We start from the raw sequence: 21,178 nt of genomic DNA on the forward strand, positions 1-21,178 counted from the left end.
CTTGATTTACAATTACATTTTGAGAACTATCCATTACACACTTAATATGAGCCATGTGAATTTTGTATCATTCCAGTCTTTTAATTAATATGTCATTAATGCCTTACAGGAGTCTAAATGTGTTACATCAACACTATTACCTTTTTCAATCCAACTTGTAATATTATCCCCCCTCCCCCCCAAAAAAAGGTTGAAATTGTTCCATTGCAAAGTTATTGACCTTTTGTTATATTATAAATTGTAAAGCAATAGACTATAAAAGTCAAAGTATTTTAATCCTATTCTGTCATGACCTGGCAAATCATGTCATATCGTATTATATTATGACATGACAAAATACAATTGTCTAAATGTTTCTATTTTTAAAATTGGTATTTAATTACTTTGCAATTATAATCTATAAAATAGAATGCCAGTCACCAATTTTATAGTTTTAGCTGGCAATGAGTAATCACTATTGAAATTAGTGATTTCTATTATAATTAGTTCGGTAATTGGTACTTAGTTTCTTCATTGGTAACTGTCATTAGTGGTCGTTTGTAATTGATGATTGACTTGGTAACTGGTCATTTCTTATGGGAATTGTTATATTATAAAAATAAGGTAAATATAAAAATAAATAACATGACCTGCCACATCATAGTAGAATATATCATGTCTGAGAGACAGGGATCCAGCCAGCTAGGGGAGCTGGGCAGCTTGCCTGTTCACCAGTAGGTCACCCAGGAAGCTGGAGCAACAACTCCTGAATGGATGCCAAATAAAAAGGAAGAGTTGTAGTTCTAAAAACCTAGACTAGATGATGTGATGAATACAAAGGTGGATGGATGAGCAGTGATCAGCTGTATCTGTTTTAGTGCTAGTTAGCAATAGTAAAGTTAAATGAAGTGCAGCTAATTTAAGACAGCGACTAATCTCAGACGTGAAAAATGTTAACAATATGTATTCTGGCACTTGCTGCTCTACATGGTGATCTAGTTAATACAGACATAAAAATAAACCCAGGTTCGAAAATGCTAGCTAGACTACTAAGTTAGTTTACAAACAAACTGCTGTATACTGTTTAACATCAGCTAGCAAGAACTACTAGATAACTAACTTTCGGAATATGTTCTGGTCATTAGAAGAAAACAAATGATTTATAAATGAAATGGGGGAAAAAACTTTTTAAAAAAAATTTAATAGCTGCTATCTGTGATTAGAAATATTACTAAACAAATCAGTTTGAATAAATTGGGCCCTAAAAGACAATAATGTATGGTAGATTAAAGAGAGTATGAAGGAGAGGTGCATATGATATTAGAGGTCATTCATACAAATTGGAAATATAAAAATACAGTTTCTCTTAAAAGAATGAGTAGAGTGGAATGCTTGTCACAGTCTTCTCTTACCTTTTTGCCTATATGCAAAAGGGCTTTTTCATTCTTAATGTTTTCACTTTCTTGGCATAATGTCAGATGAGTTATTGTACATGACAGTGGATAAATTGTACATATTTTCTTAAATTCATAGTTCTTTAAATTATACATATTTTGCAATGAGGATCCACCGTAAACAATGGAATGGATGGAATTATTTTCAGCTCAGCTCATTTTTAAATACATACTATAGAAGTTCAGCAAACTGTCTGATTGCTTGGTATAGATTTATTTGGCCGAGTGTTGTTAGTCTGCGTAAACATGCATATGATTGCTTTATTTCTGGGTGGCTTTCTCTCTTTTTTTGGGGGGGGGGTCTATATCTAGCTATTTACTTTATATCAAAAGATGTGCTTCTTGATTTGTTTCTTTTCATCCTGGAAGTTTGGAATAAGAATCCATTCTTTTTAATTAGTTCTGAGGGCTACAGTCGTTGCTGGCTAGTGTGCTTTGTAGACAGTGTTTTCCTTCAGTGATTGAACATGTCAGTTGACCCAAAAGAGGTGACATGTGCAGGATGATTTAACAGAATGTAGTGTGAGTCTTTAATCTTTGCAAATGTTTATACAGTGCTTGTTTCATTGTCTGTCAAGGATTAGTGGAACTAATTTTTTAATCAAAAGCTTGAAATTATGCTGTACCACTGCATAGTAGTTGATTTAAGCAGAAAAGAATGGTGGCTTTGGGCTGAGTTATTCTGACCTACTTATCTGTGAGTAATATGGAAATATTCATATGCAAGTATGCTCCCAGACTTTGTCTGCATACTCAAAAAACAAACGAACAAAGTTAGTTGTGAATGTTTAGGATTATTATGCAATACAATTGACATAAAGAAAGATGGTGGTGTATTATAAACATTCCACTCCTAAAATATTTTGGCAAAAACCAAAGTCCTGATTTTAAAAGTACAGTTGTCTGTCTCTCTAATGTACTCCTCCTTGCTGTACCTAATCCCCTGCACTGTTTGACCCCTTGAATAATTTGGGCCACAGTATTTATTGTTAGAGAATTTAACATGCTTTGTGGAATACCAAACTCCCCAAAGTGCAGATATACATGGCAGGTGCCTCTAAGTGCCAAAGCTTGGTATTTTGAGAACTGTTTAATCTACAGGTGCTCTGACAGAAAACAGCATGATGACATTCACATTCTAGTAAGTGTGGTTACTAATACTACCTTTAGTAATGACAAATCAGGAATGGAGAACTATACTTTTCCCTTCAGCAGTTTCACAGCTAGGATAAAGTTGCCTCAGAGAAGCGTACATTTGTGCAGGACTGGGCACGGTGATGTTTGATAGAAATGGAAGTATTACTTGTGAAATGTTTGCAACTCTCTCTCCTGATCCCCACATGCAGTGATGGAAGTGATGGTGAAAATCTTTATTGGATTAGCTCACAGTAGACATAAATTCTCAAAGCTTTTTAAATTTTTTTTTAGCCACATACCTCATTTGCTATTTAGAATCCAAGTAACTGCACCTATATAGTAGAGCCTCAGTAATTTGTATTCTTCTACTTTGCAAAACTCATCCATCATGCACACACATGGAAATCAGTAATCTTTCTCCACTTCGCAACAGATTTTGTAGCAAAGAGCTGAAGTTTTGTAGTGTTCATTATTTTTATCAAATATATTCTAGTAGATTTGCTATTGTGCTATGAACTATCTGAAATTAGAGCCAAACTGATTGTGAAATGAAATGTTCAATATACATTTTGTCATGCACTATCATTGGTTTTTTTGAGTCTTTTTTTTAAAAAAATTCCTCACTCATTCACAAAATTTAATCTTTAGCAATGGGTCCCACAGTCATTAGCAAGGATAACGTGATTTTCTGCATAATACAGAACCTCAAAGTGAGTTGATATGTAATAGAAGATTGTTTATTTCTAAGGAATCATATTCATACCATAGGCCATATACAGTCAGGGATTTTTTCCCTCTTATTTTTCCTCACTCCAATCAATACTCATAAGTAATGTCTGCTTGGAAGTCAGATGCACTTGAAAATGTGTAATTCTTATGTGAGATCTATCCCATGTCAGTATCTGACCATGTCTATGCTTTTGCTTGTGAGTGGCCCAGAGACAGAGAGGATCTAACTTTAGTTGTCTGTGAGTTCAGTGCCACACAGGATCTTGGGTTCGCAGACAAGCAACCAGCATACTAATATGGCCATAGTGAGGCAGGCCGGCCATTAATTTTATAAATGAGCTTTGGGAATTTATGCATTTCTGCAGGTGAAGCTGGTACTTCATAAGTTATGGGAAACACTTGTTCTGATCTATTGTTCTGGTTAATGAAGTGTCAGCCTTTCCCCATAATAAACAGGAAAGAAAAGGGAATAAAATAAAACACCCCTGCTTGCCTAGAAAGGCCTGTTGAGCTGGACAAAATTAAATTCTTATGTGTTTCTAGCTTTGGATGTGCTGAAGATGGATAATGTTAAATCAAATACACCTCTACCCTGATATAACGCAGTCCTCGGGAGACGACAAAAATTTCACTGCATTATAGGTGAGACGGCGTTATATCAAACTTGCTTTGGCCCCCCGTTCCTTGTTCCCTGACCACCCCCTCCAGAGACCCCCGTCCCTAATCACCCCCAGGACCCCAACCCCCCTGCTCCCTGTCCCCTGATCCCTCCGACTGGGGGAGGGGGGTGTTTGGGGAAAAGTCCCACACTCACCTGTGGTGGGAAGCGGAGCTCCGTGGCTGGGGCCAGGTTGCTCCGCTTCCGCCGCTGCTGGTAAGTGTGTGTGGGGGGGCTGAGGGGATCCCTTCCTTCAAGCCCCCTCCCCCCAGTGACGGGGCTGGGGTGAGGGCAGTGGAGTGGGCTGCTCCCGGCCCACCGCTAATCCGCCGGGCCACTCTAGAACTGCGGGGCCCCCAAAGGTGAGGCCCAGACCCTGGGGGGGAGGGAGCCCCTGACCACCCCCAAGACCCTCTACCCCTTATCCAACCCCTCAGCCCTGGCCTGGCCCGACACCCTTAACACGCTGCTCAGAGCAGCATGTTGGAGCTTTACCACATTGTATGCGAACCCGCATTATATTGGGTCGCGTTATATCAGGGTAGAGGTGTAGAATGAACTTGGTGAACCTTTTTAAAATCTGGGCCAAAGAGTCTATTTTTATTGTTATGGAATATGCAAGGCTGCTTTATCTATTTTTCTTCTCTCCCATCTACATTACAATTACCACTATTTTAGACTACCTACTAACAGCATACAGCAGTCCCCGAACATGGCTTAAAAATGGGTTCTGTTTTAGATACTTCCACCCTAAGGAATGTTTAGTTTCTCAGAATATTCCCTTTGGGGAAGTTCAAAAGTAGGTCTAATAGACATGCTCTTACAGATGTTTTTCTGTGACTGCCATTGGAACTGTTGAATCAATGCTAGCATGATTAGGGATATTTTTTTTCTTTGCTAAAAGCCCCTACTATAAACAAGACTCCATTGTGTAGCTGGGCCCATGAAATGCTTCAGCTTTGGATTTTGCAGAGCTGTAGCATAATTGAACATATGGTTCCATCCTGTCTACGCTGCCAGAGAACTGTGTGTCTGGTATACTGGGTTCTCAAATACTGTAGTTCTATTTCTCATGTGTGGGGTTTTTTGTGTGTTTTTTTTTGTTTTTTCATTGGAATCTCCTCTCTGTGACTAATGTGACAAAATAACATGATACCTCATGAAGAGATTACAAGTAGTAAATAAATGACTTTAAATAGAGTGGTTCATGAAGTACATTGACACTAAGTAATTGCAGATGAACTCTTAGCATTAATGAACATATTTGCCTTTTTTTGTTGTTGTTTTGGTATGTTGATGTCAAATTCCTGTTTGTTTTGAACATCCTCTTCTGTGTGCATTTGAATGCATGGAAGAAGCTTTCTGAAGTATCTTCAGACAGAATTTAAAATCTGCACACCTGCAAATCCTGCTGTACCACTCTAAGAGCATGACTTCTGCTTGGACAGCATAGAACCTCCCTATCATGCAATATGACATCAGGAGGAGGTGTAGGGTTGTCAGTTTTGCTTGGACTTGTTCCTGGAGGTTTCATCACCTGGCATAATCTTTAATTAGAGATTGACCTTTAATTTCCTGGAGACTCCAGGACAATCCTGGAGGCTTGGCAACCACAGGGAGGTTAAATGCATGTGTTCCAGTTTCAAATCAGCAATGTCACTCAGAAATAATGCTATAATCCCTCTTTAGACTATAAACAATTTCGGGCCTTGAATATCTTTATCTCTTCTACAGTGCTAAGCAAGTATATTGACTGTGTGAAACGAACTTTATAACAATCCAACAAAATAGCAGATTCAACCAGTCACAAGATCACTTCAATAATTGGAAAGTATTTTAGAGGTAAAATTGTCTGCTTTGGACTTAATGGGATGCTTTTATACTTCTTTAAAAAGTAAATTAGATTATGACATATGTTAGATCAGTTTTTGATAGCTGGAAGGTAATTATGGTTGCAAGAGGCAATCCTGGAGGGACTAGCAGGTATTGATGAGTTCAATTTGTTCAGAGATCATATGACAAGTAGTGATTAGTGGATGTTACATTGGATCTTGCTGAATGGTATGTTTGTCCAACAAAATCCAATCAAAATAAATAGGAATTGAAGCAGGGTGAGGAGCAATGCGTGGTCTTGGTTGATAAAGAACCTTTGACTAACCCTCTAATATTAATTTAATATGTTACACCCTTTCTGAAAGAAGAACTGGAAAAACTAAGGACAAATCCCACCTTGGCTGGTACAGTAATGGGGCACAGGTGTATGCTTGTATATAGGGATGGGAGGATAAGGAGGGATGCTTATAGAAAGACTGAAGGTAGATTCTTTAAAAGGTTTAATCCTCTCTGTGGGGACCATCATCAGAAGAACTGAGTATTTACATCTCCCACTTACTTCAACTTGCAGGTGCTCAGCACCTTTGAAAAGCAGGTCCTAAAGGGACAGATTTCAAAGGTATTTAGGTGCCTAGGCACTTTTGAAAATCCCACTGGGTGCCTAACTCCCATTGCTGTAGAAAAGATCATTTCAGCAGAGGTGTTTATAGAAGCTACAGTAAATTGAGCCAACATTTCAACCCACTTACAAAGCATTTGTTGGTCTCTTTTGAAGGCATGTGTAACAATAAATGTTGAACAATATCAGCTAATCTGAATCCGGAGTATTTTCATACATACTCACATTATTAGTGAAGAAATTTAGACCCACTTCGATTTGACAGATAGCATTGTTTGTTTGTTCTTTTTTTCTTTTTCTTTTGCTCATAGGATCTCCAGGAGTGGGAACAAGAATTGAGAATTTTAGGGGTGGGGGGCAGGGAGTAGAGAAGGAGAATAGTAAATAACAGCAGACACTTTTTGTTGTAATAGCAGAGTGGGGATTTTCCCCTCCCTCACACAGTGAAGGTGGCATTTTTCTATTCAGAACTAATTTCACTAACTGCACAGCACAAAAGGAGGGTGCAGAAAGTCCCCAAGGGAGAGTATTTTATTGGAAAAAAACTATTTGAAGCAGCCTGCTAGTAATTGGTGTGCTGGGCAGCAGGGTTGTTCAATGAACTGTAAATCCATTTCCTCTCCACTAGGGAAAAGAAACCTACATGTCAAACATTAAACATGCAAGAATAAAAGCGTCAAGGAAAGTGCTGCAGCCATGCTCTGTTTCACTTGCATCGGTACTGTCCCCACATTTTAATTTTTTCAAAGACGAATTATTTGTAGAATGTAAAATCATTGCTGGCTGGCAGCGTCTGGGAATTATAAGAGAACTGAACTTTAACACACACTCTCATTTTGAGTTGGTGACACATTAATAGCTCCTAGTGAGAGTGATTATTACCCCAGTGACTCTCTTGCAATCTCCTCCTTCAGCCATGCAGTATGTTGTGGTATCAGCTGTGATTCCAGGGGTGCATAGTCATTACTGTACATTGTAAATAGCTGTATTTATACTGGCGATATCAGTACATATAAATCTTGTAGTAGTAACTAAGTGACGACAGGTAGCTAAATGATACTTGTGTGCATGTATATGACTGAATGTTTCTGTTTCAGCTCAGGGAGCGCTAGTTATGAATTTTTACATGCTTTTTGTTTCAAATGTGCTTTTTGTTCAACTGGCAGAAACAGTGTCCCCAGGATTTCCTTAGTGTGGGAATAAGGAATTCTGCTGAAACTGAAAAATGTAACTGATTCAATCATAGTTCAACACTGGATGTGGGAAGTGAAGGAGCCATATTTGATACCAGGGGCTGAAAACCCTGGCCCTTCATAAGCTGGTTTACAACATGCTTCAGCCCCATCTATGTTGGCCAGGGAAACCATGTTGGAATCTTGCTGTGTTCAAAACCCGTGTGGCTAACATAAATTAACTGTAGTTTAAATAATATCTGGAGCACTTTATAACTGTATCTTTATTTCAAAGTATTTTGTCAAGATAAAACTTAGATCTAGAGGTGGTCAAAAGTTTTCTGATGGAACACTTTTCTATTGTAAAATGCTGATTCTACAAAATCAAAGCATTCTGTAGGAATAAATAGATTTTGTCTACATTTTTTACAGGAAATTATCAAATATTTAATTTCTATAAGGTTGAAATATTTCATTTACTCATTTAGACTATCTTTGACTTTTATATTGTGATACTATAATTTATGTGATAAGTCTAAACTATAAAGTTGAAATGAAACACTTTTTGATAAGGTCAAAACAATTATTTGGAATGTCTCATTTCAAGAAAAATTATGCTATTTCTACTTTTTTTTGTCCCAGAAAGCATAAGGGGGAAAAGCAAATACTACTTTGTATGCAAAAAGATCATGGCTGTTATATAAGAGGACCATGCTAATTTTATTTTGCTTGACTTCAGTTGTTTCTGTGTACTCAACATCCTTCTGATGGGATCAATGACCTGTTTTGCACACCTGAGGACATAAAACTGAAAACAAGTTTTTTTTAAAGGGTGTGGTGGGGTTTTTTTGTTTTTGTTTTTAACAGGTAAATGGAATAAGGGATGAGACACAACTCTTCATGAGTGATTGGAAAAAAAATACAAACCCCTCAGCAGACTGTCAGCTGTGATTTCATTGTTCGCTGTTAAGATGATAATGAGGAGAATAATTGTGTCTGAGTGAGATGAAATACCCAGTTTGTGGCACATGAAATTTCTGTTGGTTTGTGCCAGAAGTACAATTTTGATGTGTGTTTTGTTTGTTTTTTTGTTAAGAAACTCTCTTGTTCTTTATACATCTGGGAAATCACACAACACTTTTCTCTCATATCTTAAAGTTGGGGTAAAGAAGATATATTTTTAATACGGCTCTAAAGCCTGGAAAATCAGAGTGAAGTGCATTAGTCTTTAAGCTTTTATCTTCTTTATAAATGTGCTTTCATTCTATCTGCAGTGACTGTCCTGATAATTGATGTTCTGTAATATTCACACTCCCTCTCTAAATTAAATCCTTATTCTGATCTGAGTGATATTTGCATATGTATTTCTTAGCTGCATTAGCACACCAGATGTATGGTGGTAGCTGTCTCTGCCTGCTAATCTTGTAATAACATTCTGGTGACCAAATTCAATGGCTCTGCCTGAGCCTTGAAACAGCTGATTGCTGACTAGGGAAGGGGAGAGAGAGAGGGGAAAAAAAAAAAAAAAAAAACCCCCAGCGAATCTCATTGCAGCTCTCTGCTGCATCCCTATCCCACAATCCCTTGCACAGTTTGCTGCAGTCTTTCAACACAGGCTGAGTGAGAGAAAGATATGCTAAATAAAGATTGATCGGTTTGAACCGTGAAGGGGTCTCCCACTTGTTAATAACCAAGGGAGGAAAAAAAATTCATGATGACTTCACTGGGCCTCCTATTATTTCTTCCATTTTTCTGCACACCTGTCTTCTATGTGGAATGGAGCATCACCACCTAGAACAAAAAATATGCTGTGCCTCTAATAATGACTGTGCTGTCAGGGATTCTTAAACAGTTTCATGCTTGAGGCTCTTAAAGTTGAAATATTACCAGAATAATGTTTTGCTCGTTTGGATTACTGAGGAACTGCAGCTCCATCCCAGAAAGGATCTTATACGCAGCACTGCTCTGATTAAGCTATTTATCTACAAAGATGGGTAGGTCTGAAATGTTCGTTTGCTCAGTATTATGCCTGGTGACTACTATTAGGTCACTCCTTCTGTTCTGGCACCCTATTTGTTCTTTATGATGCTGCATGCTGTAGTAAATGAAGATGCTTGCTCTATATTTTAAACAGTGGCACCAAACTGATTACAAGAGTGGGAGAGAGAGGAATGCAAAAGTGAGTTTTTTACACAAGTGTACTAGGTTTCTGTATGTTGAGGATGATTAATTTACTTATGTGTTCTGAGACAGACTAATTTTGGAGTTGCTGCTGTTACTGGATTGAATTCCTCATTTTATTCCTATGGAGGTAGGCAGGCAGGCATAGTATCTGGTTGCTGGAAGTTTACCCATGTGTAATGCTATCTCTGAAGCAGCATCATTTAGACTCTCTTCCCCCCTTCTTCCCCCCCCCCTCCCCCGAACTGAGTGTCTGACAGTTCCATTGCAAACGTTGCTATTGGAAACCTATTCATTCAGAATACATGAATAGACCTTCTAGGTTTTATATATCATTGATAAGTAGCAGACAAGGAAACAGCAAATGATTTGGTTTGTTCTGATAGTCTTTCAGTCAATCTAGTTGCAGTTCTGGCTGGGTGGAGTTCTTTGATAGCGCTGTCTTCAAGGAGGGAGAGTTCTCTCCTTTTATGAAAAAGAACTATGGAATTTAATAAGCAATCATAAATTTTCTATTTTTTGTGTGTGTAGAATCTTATAGAACTTCATAGATGATTAAATTCCTGTTGTAGAAGCATAGGGGGAATAAGATGTAAATTCTTAATGTGAGAATATCTAACCATTGCAACAATTTAAGAGTTGTGGTGGATTCTCCAACACTGACCATTTTTAAAGTCAAGATTGGATGTTTTTCTAAAAGATATGGTCTAGGAAATATTTCTGGGACGTTATATGGCCTGTGTTCTATGGGAGGCCAGACTACACAATCACAGTGGAGCCTTCTGATCTTGGAATGTATGACTCTATTGAAAGTCTAAAGGCTGGTTTAAAAAAAAAAACTGTAGGAAGAATATTATTCTCTATTAAACTGTGCAGGTTTTTTAGAATAAGTCTTATAGACTTATAGAACCCTAATAGGTTTTATCGCTGTGAAATTCTACTGGGAGTTCTTTTCCATAAGGGTGGGGCTGCATGCTGATATTTCTTACTGAATTTGTGTACTCTTATTAGGGTTGGGATTTTTTACACTATTACACAGAACTGGTTTCACCTCCCCCCACTTCTTTGTGCTTTAAAGGATATTTTGAGTGAAAATTGATACATATTTCCAAACAGAAGGATAAAAGAAAGAGACAAAATTTAATATTTGAGCACTGGGTGGGTGACAAAGAATACTACTTTTTTATGAGCTCTTATTCTGGAATTGGTTTAGCTAAGATGAACTGGGCTTCCAAAGTGGTTCTTGTCATAAGATCACAGGGTGGGGTTTTTCATGTATTTTGATGTGATAGTCCACACATCTTCAGCTTTATTGACATATATTACAGATCTCTTCCCCCCCCCCCCACCCCGTAGAGCTATATGTGGAGACTCCCAAGGTCTTACATTAATTTTAAACATTGATGGCCATTCTTATTCCACCTGTTCGAGAAGCTAAATTATAATGCCATTAACATGTCGGGTTACCAATTTTGGTTGGCTGTATTCCTGGAGATTACATCACATAACATAATCTTAAATTAAAAATTAATTTTTAATTTCTGGGGACTAGAGGCCAATCCTGGAGAGTTGGCAACCCTATTAAAATGCATTGTAGTTGTAGCCATGTTGGACCTAGGATATTACAGGGACAAGCTGGGTGAGGTAATATCTTTTATTGGACCAACTTCTGATTGTGAAAGATACAAGCTTTTGAGCCACACAGTGTTCTTCTTCAGCAGACCTGAAGATATTGCCTCACCTACCTTGTGTCTCTAATGCCGTTAACAGACAGGGGAAAAGATTTCCTAGGTTCTGTAAAACAAAGCAGTAGACTGTTGCACCCAAATGTCAGCCAAATGGCTTTTCTGCAATGAGGATATTTGGAAGTTTAATTTTTAACTTCAAACATAAAAAGAGTTAAAGAATTTTTGGCTAAATGTGACAATCAAAAGATGGTATTATATAATGTTACTCTGACTAGATCTTTAATTAAAATAACCCTGAAATATAGGTTAACATTGTGTGGTGCTGCTGCTCCATAAATCAAAATAAAATTAGTCTTCAACCAATTTCTAGGAGGGTTATTTAAGACAGGCAGCTCTTACTTAAACAAGTAGTTCTTGATTACTCCTTTTGTAGTCAGTGGGTAAAATTCCACCCTGGCATAAGTCCATTGATTTAGGAGAATTACACTCAAGATGAATTTTGGCTCAGTGGGATATTTGCATGAGTAAGGGTTGCAGGATCAGTGATTTAATCCCCAATCCCACAAACACCCACACATTAAACTATTCTATGGAACTACTGGTATGTATGAAATTTTATACATAAGTGTTTGCAGGATCAAGGCCTAAGATTATAAGTTGTTGAGCTATTTCAGTCTGCTTATACGCAGTGACAGGTGCTCACTATATTTTTGTTCTTTTTTTTAAAGACTCATGTCTGTCTTGTTTAATTAGAAATAACTTCTCAGTCTGTATACCCCTTGATATATCGGTTTTTCTGAAATCCATAGTCTCTCCTAAAAATATACGTAAAGGTGGGGGGAAGAGAAAAACAGCCTTCCATAAAAATAAAAACCCTAACTGGACCAAATTCTGCCCTAAATTGCACATTTGAAAACCCATTCATTTCAGCAGAGTGACACAAAGTGGTAGGCGGTAATCCGGGCTTGCTGTGTTTTAGACAAAATGTGTATTGAACATTTTAAATGGAAATGTAGTTATTTTTAAACTCTTGTCCATGGTTTCTTTGGATGATTAATATCTTAAACCTAAAGTTGATAGGATGAGATCTGTATACAATACTCGATTTACAATGAGATTCAGAACTGTAATTGATCAGACAGATGAAAGATCTTTGACGATAACTAAGTCTCTGCATTCACTTAAACGTTTTAGCTGCAAAGATCCTGCAATCTTTAATGAGCCAAAATTCCCACTGAAATAGTGAGAGTTTTGCCTGAGTAATAACTGCAGCAATGGACTTGAGGAATATTTTTCTTTTAAGAATTTCATTTACTATGATAAATGCTCTTTATAATAGAGACGTGAAATGACTGTGTTACTTTTTACACTTGACATCCTTATGCTGTTCGTAACCTGCTTTTTAGTGCGTGCAGGCAGTCTTTCTGCTTTTCTCACACTCCTTTTTTAAAAAAAAAAAAAATTCAGGTTAGTACAGAGCAGATGGAACTGTGAATTAATGATCAAATAAATGTCCTTATAATCAAATCTCTGAAACTCCTCAAGGCTCCCAGCCCAGTAGACTGATGCATTTTAATATCTCATACTCTGGTTTTGATCTCACTTCCAGAAGCTGGTCAGTTAGGCTGCCTTTTTTTTTTTAACTCAAGTTTTTAAGATGTAACATGATCACATAATCAATAGTTTGTGTGTGTATTATGCACACGCACCTGGTGTTCCTTCACTTATACAATTAAGTGCGTTTATATTGTTATGGAGAAAACTGAAAGAACAGTGAAAATAAAGAAATACATTCTTAAAATACATTTATACAGGAACAAAAAATATAGCATATGATTTAAGAATACTGTAACCATTAATGCTAGAACTGAAATAATAAAACAAGGGAAACCAGTGACCAGTTCCCCCTTCTATGCATATAAATTTCAGTGTTATCTCTTCAATTCATACTGCTTAATGTTTTAATTGTGAATAATTTTATGACTCTTTGCTCATTACAAGGTGATCCCTAGAGGACTCCAGCTTCCTACAAAAGCCAGTGCAGCATGTCCATAGCCATCACCACTATCCTTATTCGTGTCACACACAATAGAAAAACAAACCAGTAAAACATACTAATCTTGCCAGACACACAACTCAGAGAATGCAAGCTGGGTTCAGCTCTGTTAGGTTTATGTGCTTTGCCTTTGTAATTGTTGCTTATACATAATACATTCAGTAGGAGACCAGACCTTACAATAATTACAAAATACCATGGACCAAACTTTGTGTAATTCCATTGACTTCTGAATTCATGTGACCATCATCATAGACAGATGGGCATTGTTGTTAAAACAAATATCAACTGAACACGAAAGAAGCATTTCTGCAAGAAGTTTGCCAACCCAAGAATATCTCTAGTGCAGGAATAGTGCTGGGTTTATTGGTTAGAAGGAAAATAAATTATTGCTTTTTGACTTCTTACAACTCTTCTTTTGTACCTGCAGTGGTCACTTGTTTTGCTAGCATTTCCTAATACGTTTTAACATGTAGTTTTCCGTTCCTTTTGTTGGATGCTGCTGCTTCTCTTTTCTTCCCCATGTTTTCTCTCCTTAACTATTACCTGTTTTATATATGTTGTCCGTCATTTCTGTATTATTCCACTGACCCAGAGACAGATCTTTCTCCTTTATGATGACCCCATTTTGTGGCCATTGTCTTAGAGGAGCAGGATTTCCAAGTCTGCTTCTGATTCCTATTTCTTAAGGAGTAAAAACCTGCTGCTGTGTCACCAGATTGTCACATAGTTCTCCCACTTTACATTATTTTTGCTTTGGGGGGATGAGCAGACTTCAGTTACAGAAATGTGGGCAATGCCCACTTCATTTTTGGTATGTTCTATTTCTTACAGCTATTCTCTAACTATGCTTCTTGGATCTCCTTCCTTCCTCTCTGCCAACTGCTGCTGGTGGCATTTCCAATGTGATGGGCAGGATGATGTGTTTCTCTCTTAGTTTTGGGTCTCTTAGGCATCTAGGCTCTTTTACTGAACCCATTCATGTGGTGTCTCATCACCTTCTCCTTCTCAGCACTCAGCTGGCTCTGAAAATGAGGCTCCTTTTACCTTCCAGAAACCAAACGTGCCCCATCTTTGGCTCTGACTGTTAGGCAACTCACTTTAAAACTTGTTTTATACTAAAGTAATTTGGCTGGCTTGCGCAGTCCCCGCACAAGCATTCAACAAACTGTCTTCCACACTCTAGAAAATGGTTCTGTTTGTGAAGTGCTGGCTGGAGAAACTGGTATGAAGCTATCTTTAAGAAGACCCAGATTTAAAAATTGTTCTACTTCCAGGGTAGATAGATTCTTAGACCTACTTGAATCGTAAAGTATGGAAGAATTGACAAGGGCTGCAGCACAAGCAGCCCTGTAACTTACAACACCGCTGCAACATACTTTTCCAGAGAACCCACCGAGATACAGGTTTTTATTATTTAGTGTGATAGAAATGGCTGACCATTTCCAGGCTGTAGGTGGTGATATTGCATTTTAGACATTTCCCCTCTGTATTTTGATCTAAATGGAAATATTGCCCTCTAAATCAGGATAAAGTATATTGGAGAAGTAGGTATTAAAATTGGCATTTCAGGCTGATTAAAACCTCCCCTCCCTTCCTCTGTTTCAGCAGTGTGCAGGGTAGAAGGGATTGGGACCCATATGTCAGTGGTCTAGGATGGCCAGTGAAGGCTCCAACATCCCAAGTCCTGTGGTGCGACAGATTGACAAACAGTTTCTGATTTGCAGCATATGCCTGGAACGTTACAAGAACCCCAAAGTACTTCCCTGTCTGCACACTTTCTGTGAGAGGTAAGAGCTGTTTTTTCCCATTTGTAGTTCATGTTTTTTTCTTTCTTTTAGTTTTATCCCAGTGCATACCCGCAAACCTACAGTTGTCTTCAACCAACAATGTACCTTCTGTCTGTCTAGGTCATCCTGAAGCATGATCCTAAATTAAAGATTAGGGAGGTGAACTGGCATTATTCATATGGGCAGTAAGCAGGAGACAGCAACAGAACATCTGCAATTCCAAATTTTTGTTTTTATAAATGAATGATGGACACTTTCCCTTCTTTCACTCCACTGTCCCCTTCTGGTTTTGCCTTGTTAAAAAGAGCCATGACCAAACACAGTAGTTACCCTGTAAGATAGGGCATGTCTAAACTTCAGACAGGTGTGTTCTTAAACTGGAATTAGCTAACCAGCATTGTCTAGCTTGGGTTAAAATAACAGAGGAGACTTAGCAACCTGGGTTAGCAGCTTGAGTTCAAGTCTATAGGGCTGTCTTTAGCTCTCTAAATCCAGCTGAAATACCTGCGTGTAAAAGGCTTCTGGTTAAAGGCGAAGAATTGTTCCTGGAGGAATCTTACAGAAACTTCAGAGAACAGTGGGCCTGATTCTATATTTTCAATGGCTTTACTGTGATGAGTAACTCTGTTAAAGTCTATTAAATTAGAAGAGAATCAGGTCAATGATATTTTAAAATCATTGTCCTTTTCATTTACTGTGGTTAGAAAGATGTTTCTGAATGACAAATATATTGGGAGGGGAATGCCCTTTGCATGTAACCATACCGAAGGTTCTGTATCTCCTATACTGTCATAGATTTTAGAGACCTTAAAGCCTGATTCCAATCTCATTTATACCACTGTAAATTAGAAGTAAATCAATAAAGCTAATAAAGAGAGTTACACCAACATGAAAATGGCGTGTAATCAGAATCAAGTCCTTAGATTAACAGTGTCAGTTTTATATTGATTAGTCCATTATTAGAGGCAATAAAAATGTTGTTGTTGATTTACAAAGTAGAGAAATAATTATCCCATTCTTTAATGTCCAAGTTTTCTACATGCCATATTAAAATATTGACTTGTAATTAACTATTATTCTTTCACAGTGTAGGTAATGCTTGGTATGTAAAAATAATTTCTCTCAGAAAGGAAATCTGAAAATATATCTGACTTCCACTTTTGCTCTGTTGACTCTCTCTCTAACACAGCTAGCAATGTTTCAGAATGATATTTTACACTAAATTGAGGGGAGAAGGAAAAAGTGTTTTTTGAAAAGTCAGTTTAAAAAATACAGTTTAGAGTCCTTTGTTTGACTCAGGAGATTTAGCTTGTGGTAGACTTTCTTGTCTTGCATACAAAACTGTTGGAGAATTAAAGACAAATGGTACTTCATGTTAATATATAGTTCAGGTGTTAAACATCGCTTTCTAGCTCAATTTGCAGTGGGTATTACCAATAACACTGAAGTATGATATTTTCAGTTTTGTATGGGTGAAGAGCAAAATGGTTTCTGGCACGTAGAGGTTCTTTCTACAGTGAGCCAAATAAAATGGCTGAGGTCCTTTGTAGAAGGCACATAGCACGAAATCCTGGCTTCACAGAAGTCCATGTCAAAACTCCCATTGGTTTTATTGGGAATGGGATTTGGCCCTAAAATGTTTAAAACCAAAGATTAAAATTGAGGCGAATTGTATGGGAAAGCTAGCAGCTTAGCCAATAGATACCAATTAAAGAGAGACAAACTCTTGAAGGAGCTTATATTTGTCCTATCAGATCAGATCTTGGGTACATCAAATCCAGTCTCCTGTATCCTTTGTGTGTAGGAGTATGATGTATGAGTGGGTGGGAAAGATTAGAGAAGAAATTCCTTCCCTACCTTCATGATGGCCAGCTTTCACCCTTGCTTTGCAAACAAAAGCTGTTCCTGGTTAAAAATGATTCTTTCTTTAAAAAACAAAATACCTTCTAAGAGACTTTGGGTTTTGATGCTACTCTCTGTTTTCAATCTTTCCTCACAACAGGTGCTTGCAGAATTACATTCCCGCCCACAGTTTAACCCTTTCTTGCCCAGTGTGCCGCCAGACCTCCATTCTGCCAGAGAAAGGGGTTTCTGCACTCCAGAACAACTTCTTTATCACTAACCTGATGGATGTCCTGCAGCGAACGCCAGACAACAGCATTGAAGAGTCCTCCATCTTGGAGACTGTCACAGCTGTTGCTGCAGGAAAACCTCTCTCCTGCCCCAACCATGATGGAAATGTAAGTGAAATGATTTCAGGTAATGCATGCTAAACTAATCACCCTAGCTTATAATGATGATGGTTTTTCAGATAGCAGGGATAATGAGAACCACAGCGGTTCTCTCTCTCTGTCTGATACCCATCTCAACAAGGATAAGAAACTTGTTTTAAAGGAACAATACTAGAGCAGACTACCTATTCATTAATAGGTGGGTTAAAGCATCTTATAATATGCAGGATATTCTTTTCTTACTGCTCAGCTCAATTGCTATTGTCTCTATACTTGCTTACCTGCTTGTTTTCTAGAGCACAGTAAGAACACATCAAATTTACAGGGCCTGTTGTGCCAGTGTCCCCTTTCTGGCCTCTCTGAATGCCCTCCTTCAGGTGTTAGGCCTTTACCTCTTCCAGGGCAGAATTCTGCCTATCCACCACTCTTAGGCTTGGCCCTGGGATACAGTACCCAGTACATGAACCCTCAAGGGCTTTCAGAAAAGTGGCTTATCTTGAGCCATTTGGTTTTCTTTCTGATTGATTGTTTTTCCTTACAGTCCCCTATTATAATTCATTCAGGAAATGTTCCAGTAACTGTGTCAACACTCAGTTTTCATAAACTATTACAGAGCAGCTCTGATTCCATGTCAGTCATGCAATTTCCAAATGTTTCATTGAACCTGGTTTGCAACATTAATGTTCCAACTCTTCTTACCTCTTAGCCTGTTTCTGAAGTATAAAAAGGAGGCCATGTTGCAAACCTTGTCCTTGTTGTGTTATAAGATGAGTGCCGTGATTGCTATATCACCCAAGAAATTTGACAAAATTTCAAGGCAATTTTTTGAGGATTGTTTTATATATGATTCAGTTTTGGTAGTGGTATAATAGAAAAAAGTCATTTTATCTGATGGATGCTGCTATTATAGAGTAACAGTTGCTTACCTTTCCATTATTGACCTGCTGGCTTGATCCAGATTGGCTTGGAAAACAGACCTATAGTGTACTTCAACTATGAAAAAACATAGACTTTTTAAAAAGTATATTGTATTTCTGTGTATACACTTGTTCCTGATTGACCAAAGTTTCCATTCTTATTTTACACTTTTAAGGATGATTTCTCCAGGAAACTGAATAGAAGTTTGGTATAGTTATATTGACTATATGATTGTGAAATGTAGGAAAAATCAAAACCAAGATGTTATCTGGCTTGCCATCCTTTATATTAAGCCTTACAAGCTGATGCATCTTTAGTTGTCTTGGGAGAAGTTTAGATTGTGTTAAACTGGCCAAGGGAGGAGCTTATTAAAATTTGAGACCAGGTTAATTGTTTTGAATGGTCAGTATTATGTAATCTGAGGTATTTAGTCTTAAATGATGGCTTATTGGGGTGTGGGGAGAATACCTTCAGCAGCCACCACTTTGCAAAGAGGCATCATGGCTGTGACATACCAAGGTACAATCTAGGCTGGTGAGTAGCTGTATCACCCCTGCCCTGCAACCTTGAGTGCTTTACAGTGTGTCTATGTGTGTAACTGTAGCCTACCAGCCACACTTAGGTTACAATCTGGCTCTCACCAGCGTTGGTTATACTGCATGGTATCCCCAACCCACCCCCAGTCTCAGATTCTCTCTCCGCGCCCCTCTCCCCCGACCCCCAAATGCATGTCTTGTACTGTCCAGCCATCTCCTTGACAGTACAAATATGGTAAGTCCACTATTCCTTTAAGGGAATAATAGGCCATCTTATTATCTTAAAAAGTTATTCAGACTCTTCCATTTAAACACACGCTGGATTAGATAAAAGAGCAAAACAAGTTTATTAACTACAAAGAGGGATTTTAAGTGAGTGTAAGTAATTAGGCATACAAATCAGAAATTGTTACAAGAAAAATAAAGAGAAGACATTTACTAATGCCTAACTTAAACTATAGTAGATTCAAGGAAAAGTTCTCACCATGTCCATAGATTAGTGACCAAACTCTTGGGTCAGGACCTCTCTCCCAGAGTCCAACAAATGCTTCCTTTGTCTCATTAAGTATAGTGAATATAATGGACAAAGAGAGAGTGGGGTGCTTCGGGGTGTTTTGTCCCTCCTTTTTACAGTTTCAGTCCCCCTCTTGAAAAAAACATTTCCAGCTGGGCACTAGGAGACAAAGAGTTTATGTGGAAAGTTGTTCCCTACTTGTTTTTTGTCACCTGTTTGAGTTTCCTTTGTTTCTCTCCCTGCTTGATGACTTTGTTTACTACTTAAATGCAAACTAAGCAGAGCACACATTCCTTTGTTTAGGACAGACCTGTTTCCCAAATTTCTGTTTCAGCATGTTGTGGGGTTTGTAATGTGTGTTGTTAAAACCAGAGGGGAAATCTTATAACTTCACATACAATGTTGCCACATTTATTTTATAAGAACGATACTGACCAGCAAATTGAGTTTTCACAAGATCCCTTACAAGGCATACTTTGTACAAAAAAGATTACAGTGGAGTGTAGGATGTGAAACAGAGGTGTATTCTGTCACAGTGGCATGCAAATAATTCCTCCTGAGAGCTGAGGAGACCACACTGGACAGTAGTCCAGGTTATGCCTTTTTTAAAAGTTGCAGGCTTCCATCTGTCTCTCCCACATTTCAGCAGCTCTGTTCTGTTTCTCCAAAATATAAATACCCATATGTAATTTAAAAAATTATTTTGAACACTACTGCTTTTTGTGATGGTGGTTTAGTGTCTATTTTCCCCTGGTCTACACATCACAGTTTTGATTACCTTTCAACAAATTCCACCTGTATAAGCCAGTCTCCTGAATTAGTTTGTTGAAAGGAAAGATTTAGAGCATCCTGAACTGGACACTTTTTTTTTTTTTTTTTTTTTTTTATAATTTTCATTTTGGTGAAACAAGTGAGAACTGGGACTGGCTGGGCAAAAAGATTGAAACAAGGAGTCAGGGAGTGGTGGACTAGGACTGGCTGGACAAGGGGACTGGGATGAGAAGCCAGGGATAAGGATGAGACAGAACTGGGACAGGGCAGAAGAGCCAAGCTTAGAGAGAACATTTGGAAGACACTGTGCTCACTAGTATAGGTTCCCTTGCAGAGCCTGGAATAAAGCTCAAGATTCCTGAATTTCACCATTCCTTTCTTATCAGCAAATATCTGTGAAAGGCACTGGTGAAGTGTGTGTCTCATCCTCCTCTAGTGCTGGTCCACATGAAAGATGACAACCTACTATTGCTGTCAGTTACTCTGTTAGCTCAAGTGGCAGAAGTCTATGTGGTCGAGCTAACGATTCCAGCCCTGAGGTTGTCAATATAATGCCACCTGACAGAATTTCTGTTTTTTTGGTTTGCTTTTTTAAAAAACCTAGGAGATTACACACAAAGAACTATATTAAAAAGAACATAAAGGTTGCAAAGTCAAGCACCCAAAAGTTAGGAAATGCCAGAATTAATTAGGTTCTTGATGTGTAAACATCATGATACAGTCTCTAACTTCATAATGATACTATTTTTTCCCATAAGTTCCCTGCCTCATTCAGTGCACTGGATGGACCTGTTTTGGGATGAATCATGGTTGTGGAGTGAGTGAGGCTGCTGTCTGTAGGACATTTGATGCAGGGGTTGTACCGTAGGACTGGAGAATTGCTAACACAGTTCCTATTTTTAAGAAAGCGGC

The 21,178-nt window shown here is 38.1% G+C and overlaps 1 protein-coding gene across 15 annotated transcripts in view; it reads left to right on the plus strand.

Annotated features, from left to right (window-relative positions):
- TRIM2 (tripartite motif containing 2) overlaps window positions 1-21,178 on the plus strand; it is a 128,185-nt gene that overhangs the window by 48,620 nt on the left and 58,387 nt on the right. For 7 of the 15 annotated variants that reach the window (XR_012158601.1, XR_012158602.1, XM_078852492.1 and 4 more), the window contains 2 exons: window positions 15,115-15,296; window positions 17,299-17,536. Coding sequence is in view for 13 of the 15 variants with exons in the window: in XM_078852492.1 (XP_078708618.1) it covers window positions 15,163-15,296; window positions 17,299-17,536 (372 nt within the window). In the remaining 2 variants the exon portion in view is untranslated. Of the gene's footprint in view, window positions 1-3,842; window positions 3,942-9,150; window positions 9,576-15,114; window positions 15,297-17,298; window positions 17,537-21,178 lie in introns of those variants that run through there. The other 8 variants (XM_073341380.2, XM_073341381.2, XM_073341386.2 and 5 more) reach the window with 6 other exon arrangements.

Source organism: Lepidochelys kempii, chromosome 4 (genome assembly GCF_965140285.1).
Source record: "Lepidochelys kempii isolate rLepKem1 chromosome 4, rLepKem1.hap1, whole genome shotgun sequence".
Lineage (NCBI taxonomy): Eukaryota > Metazoa > Chordata > Testudines > Cheloniidae > Lepidochelys > Lepidochelys kempii.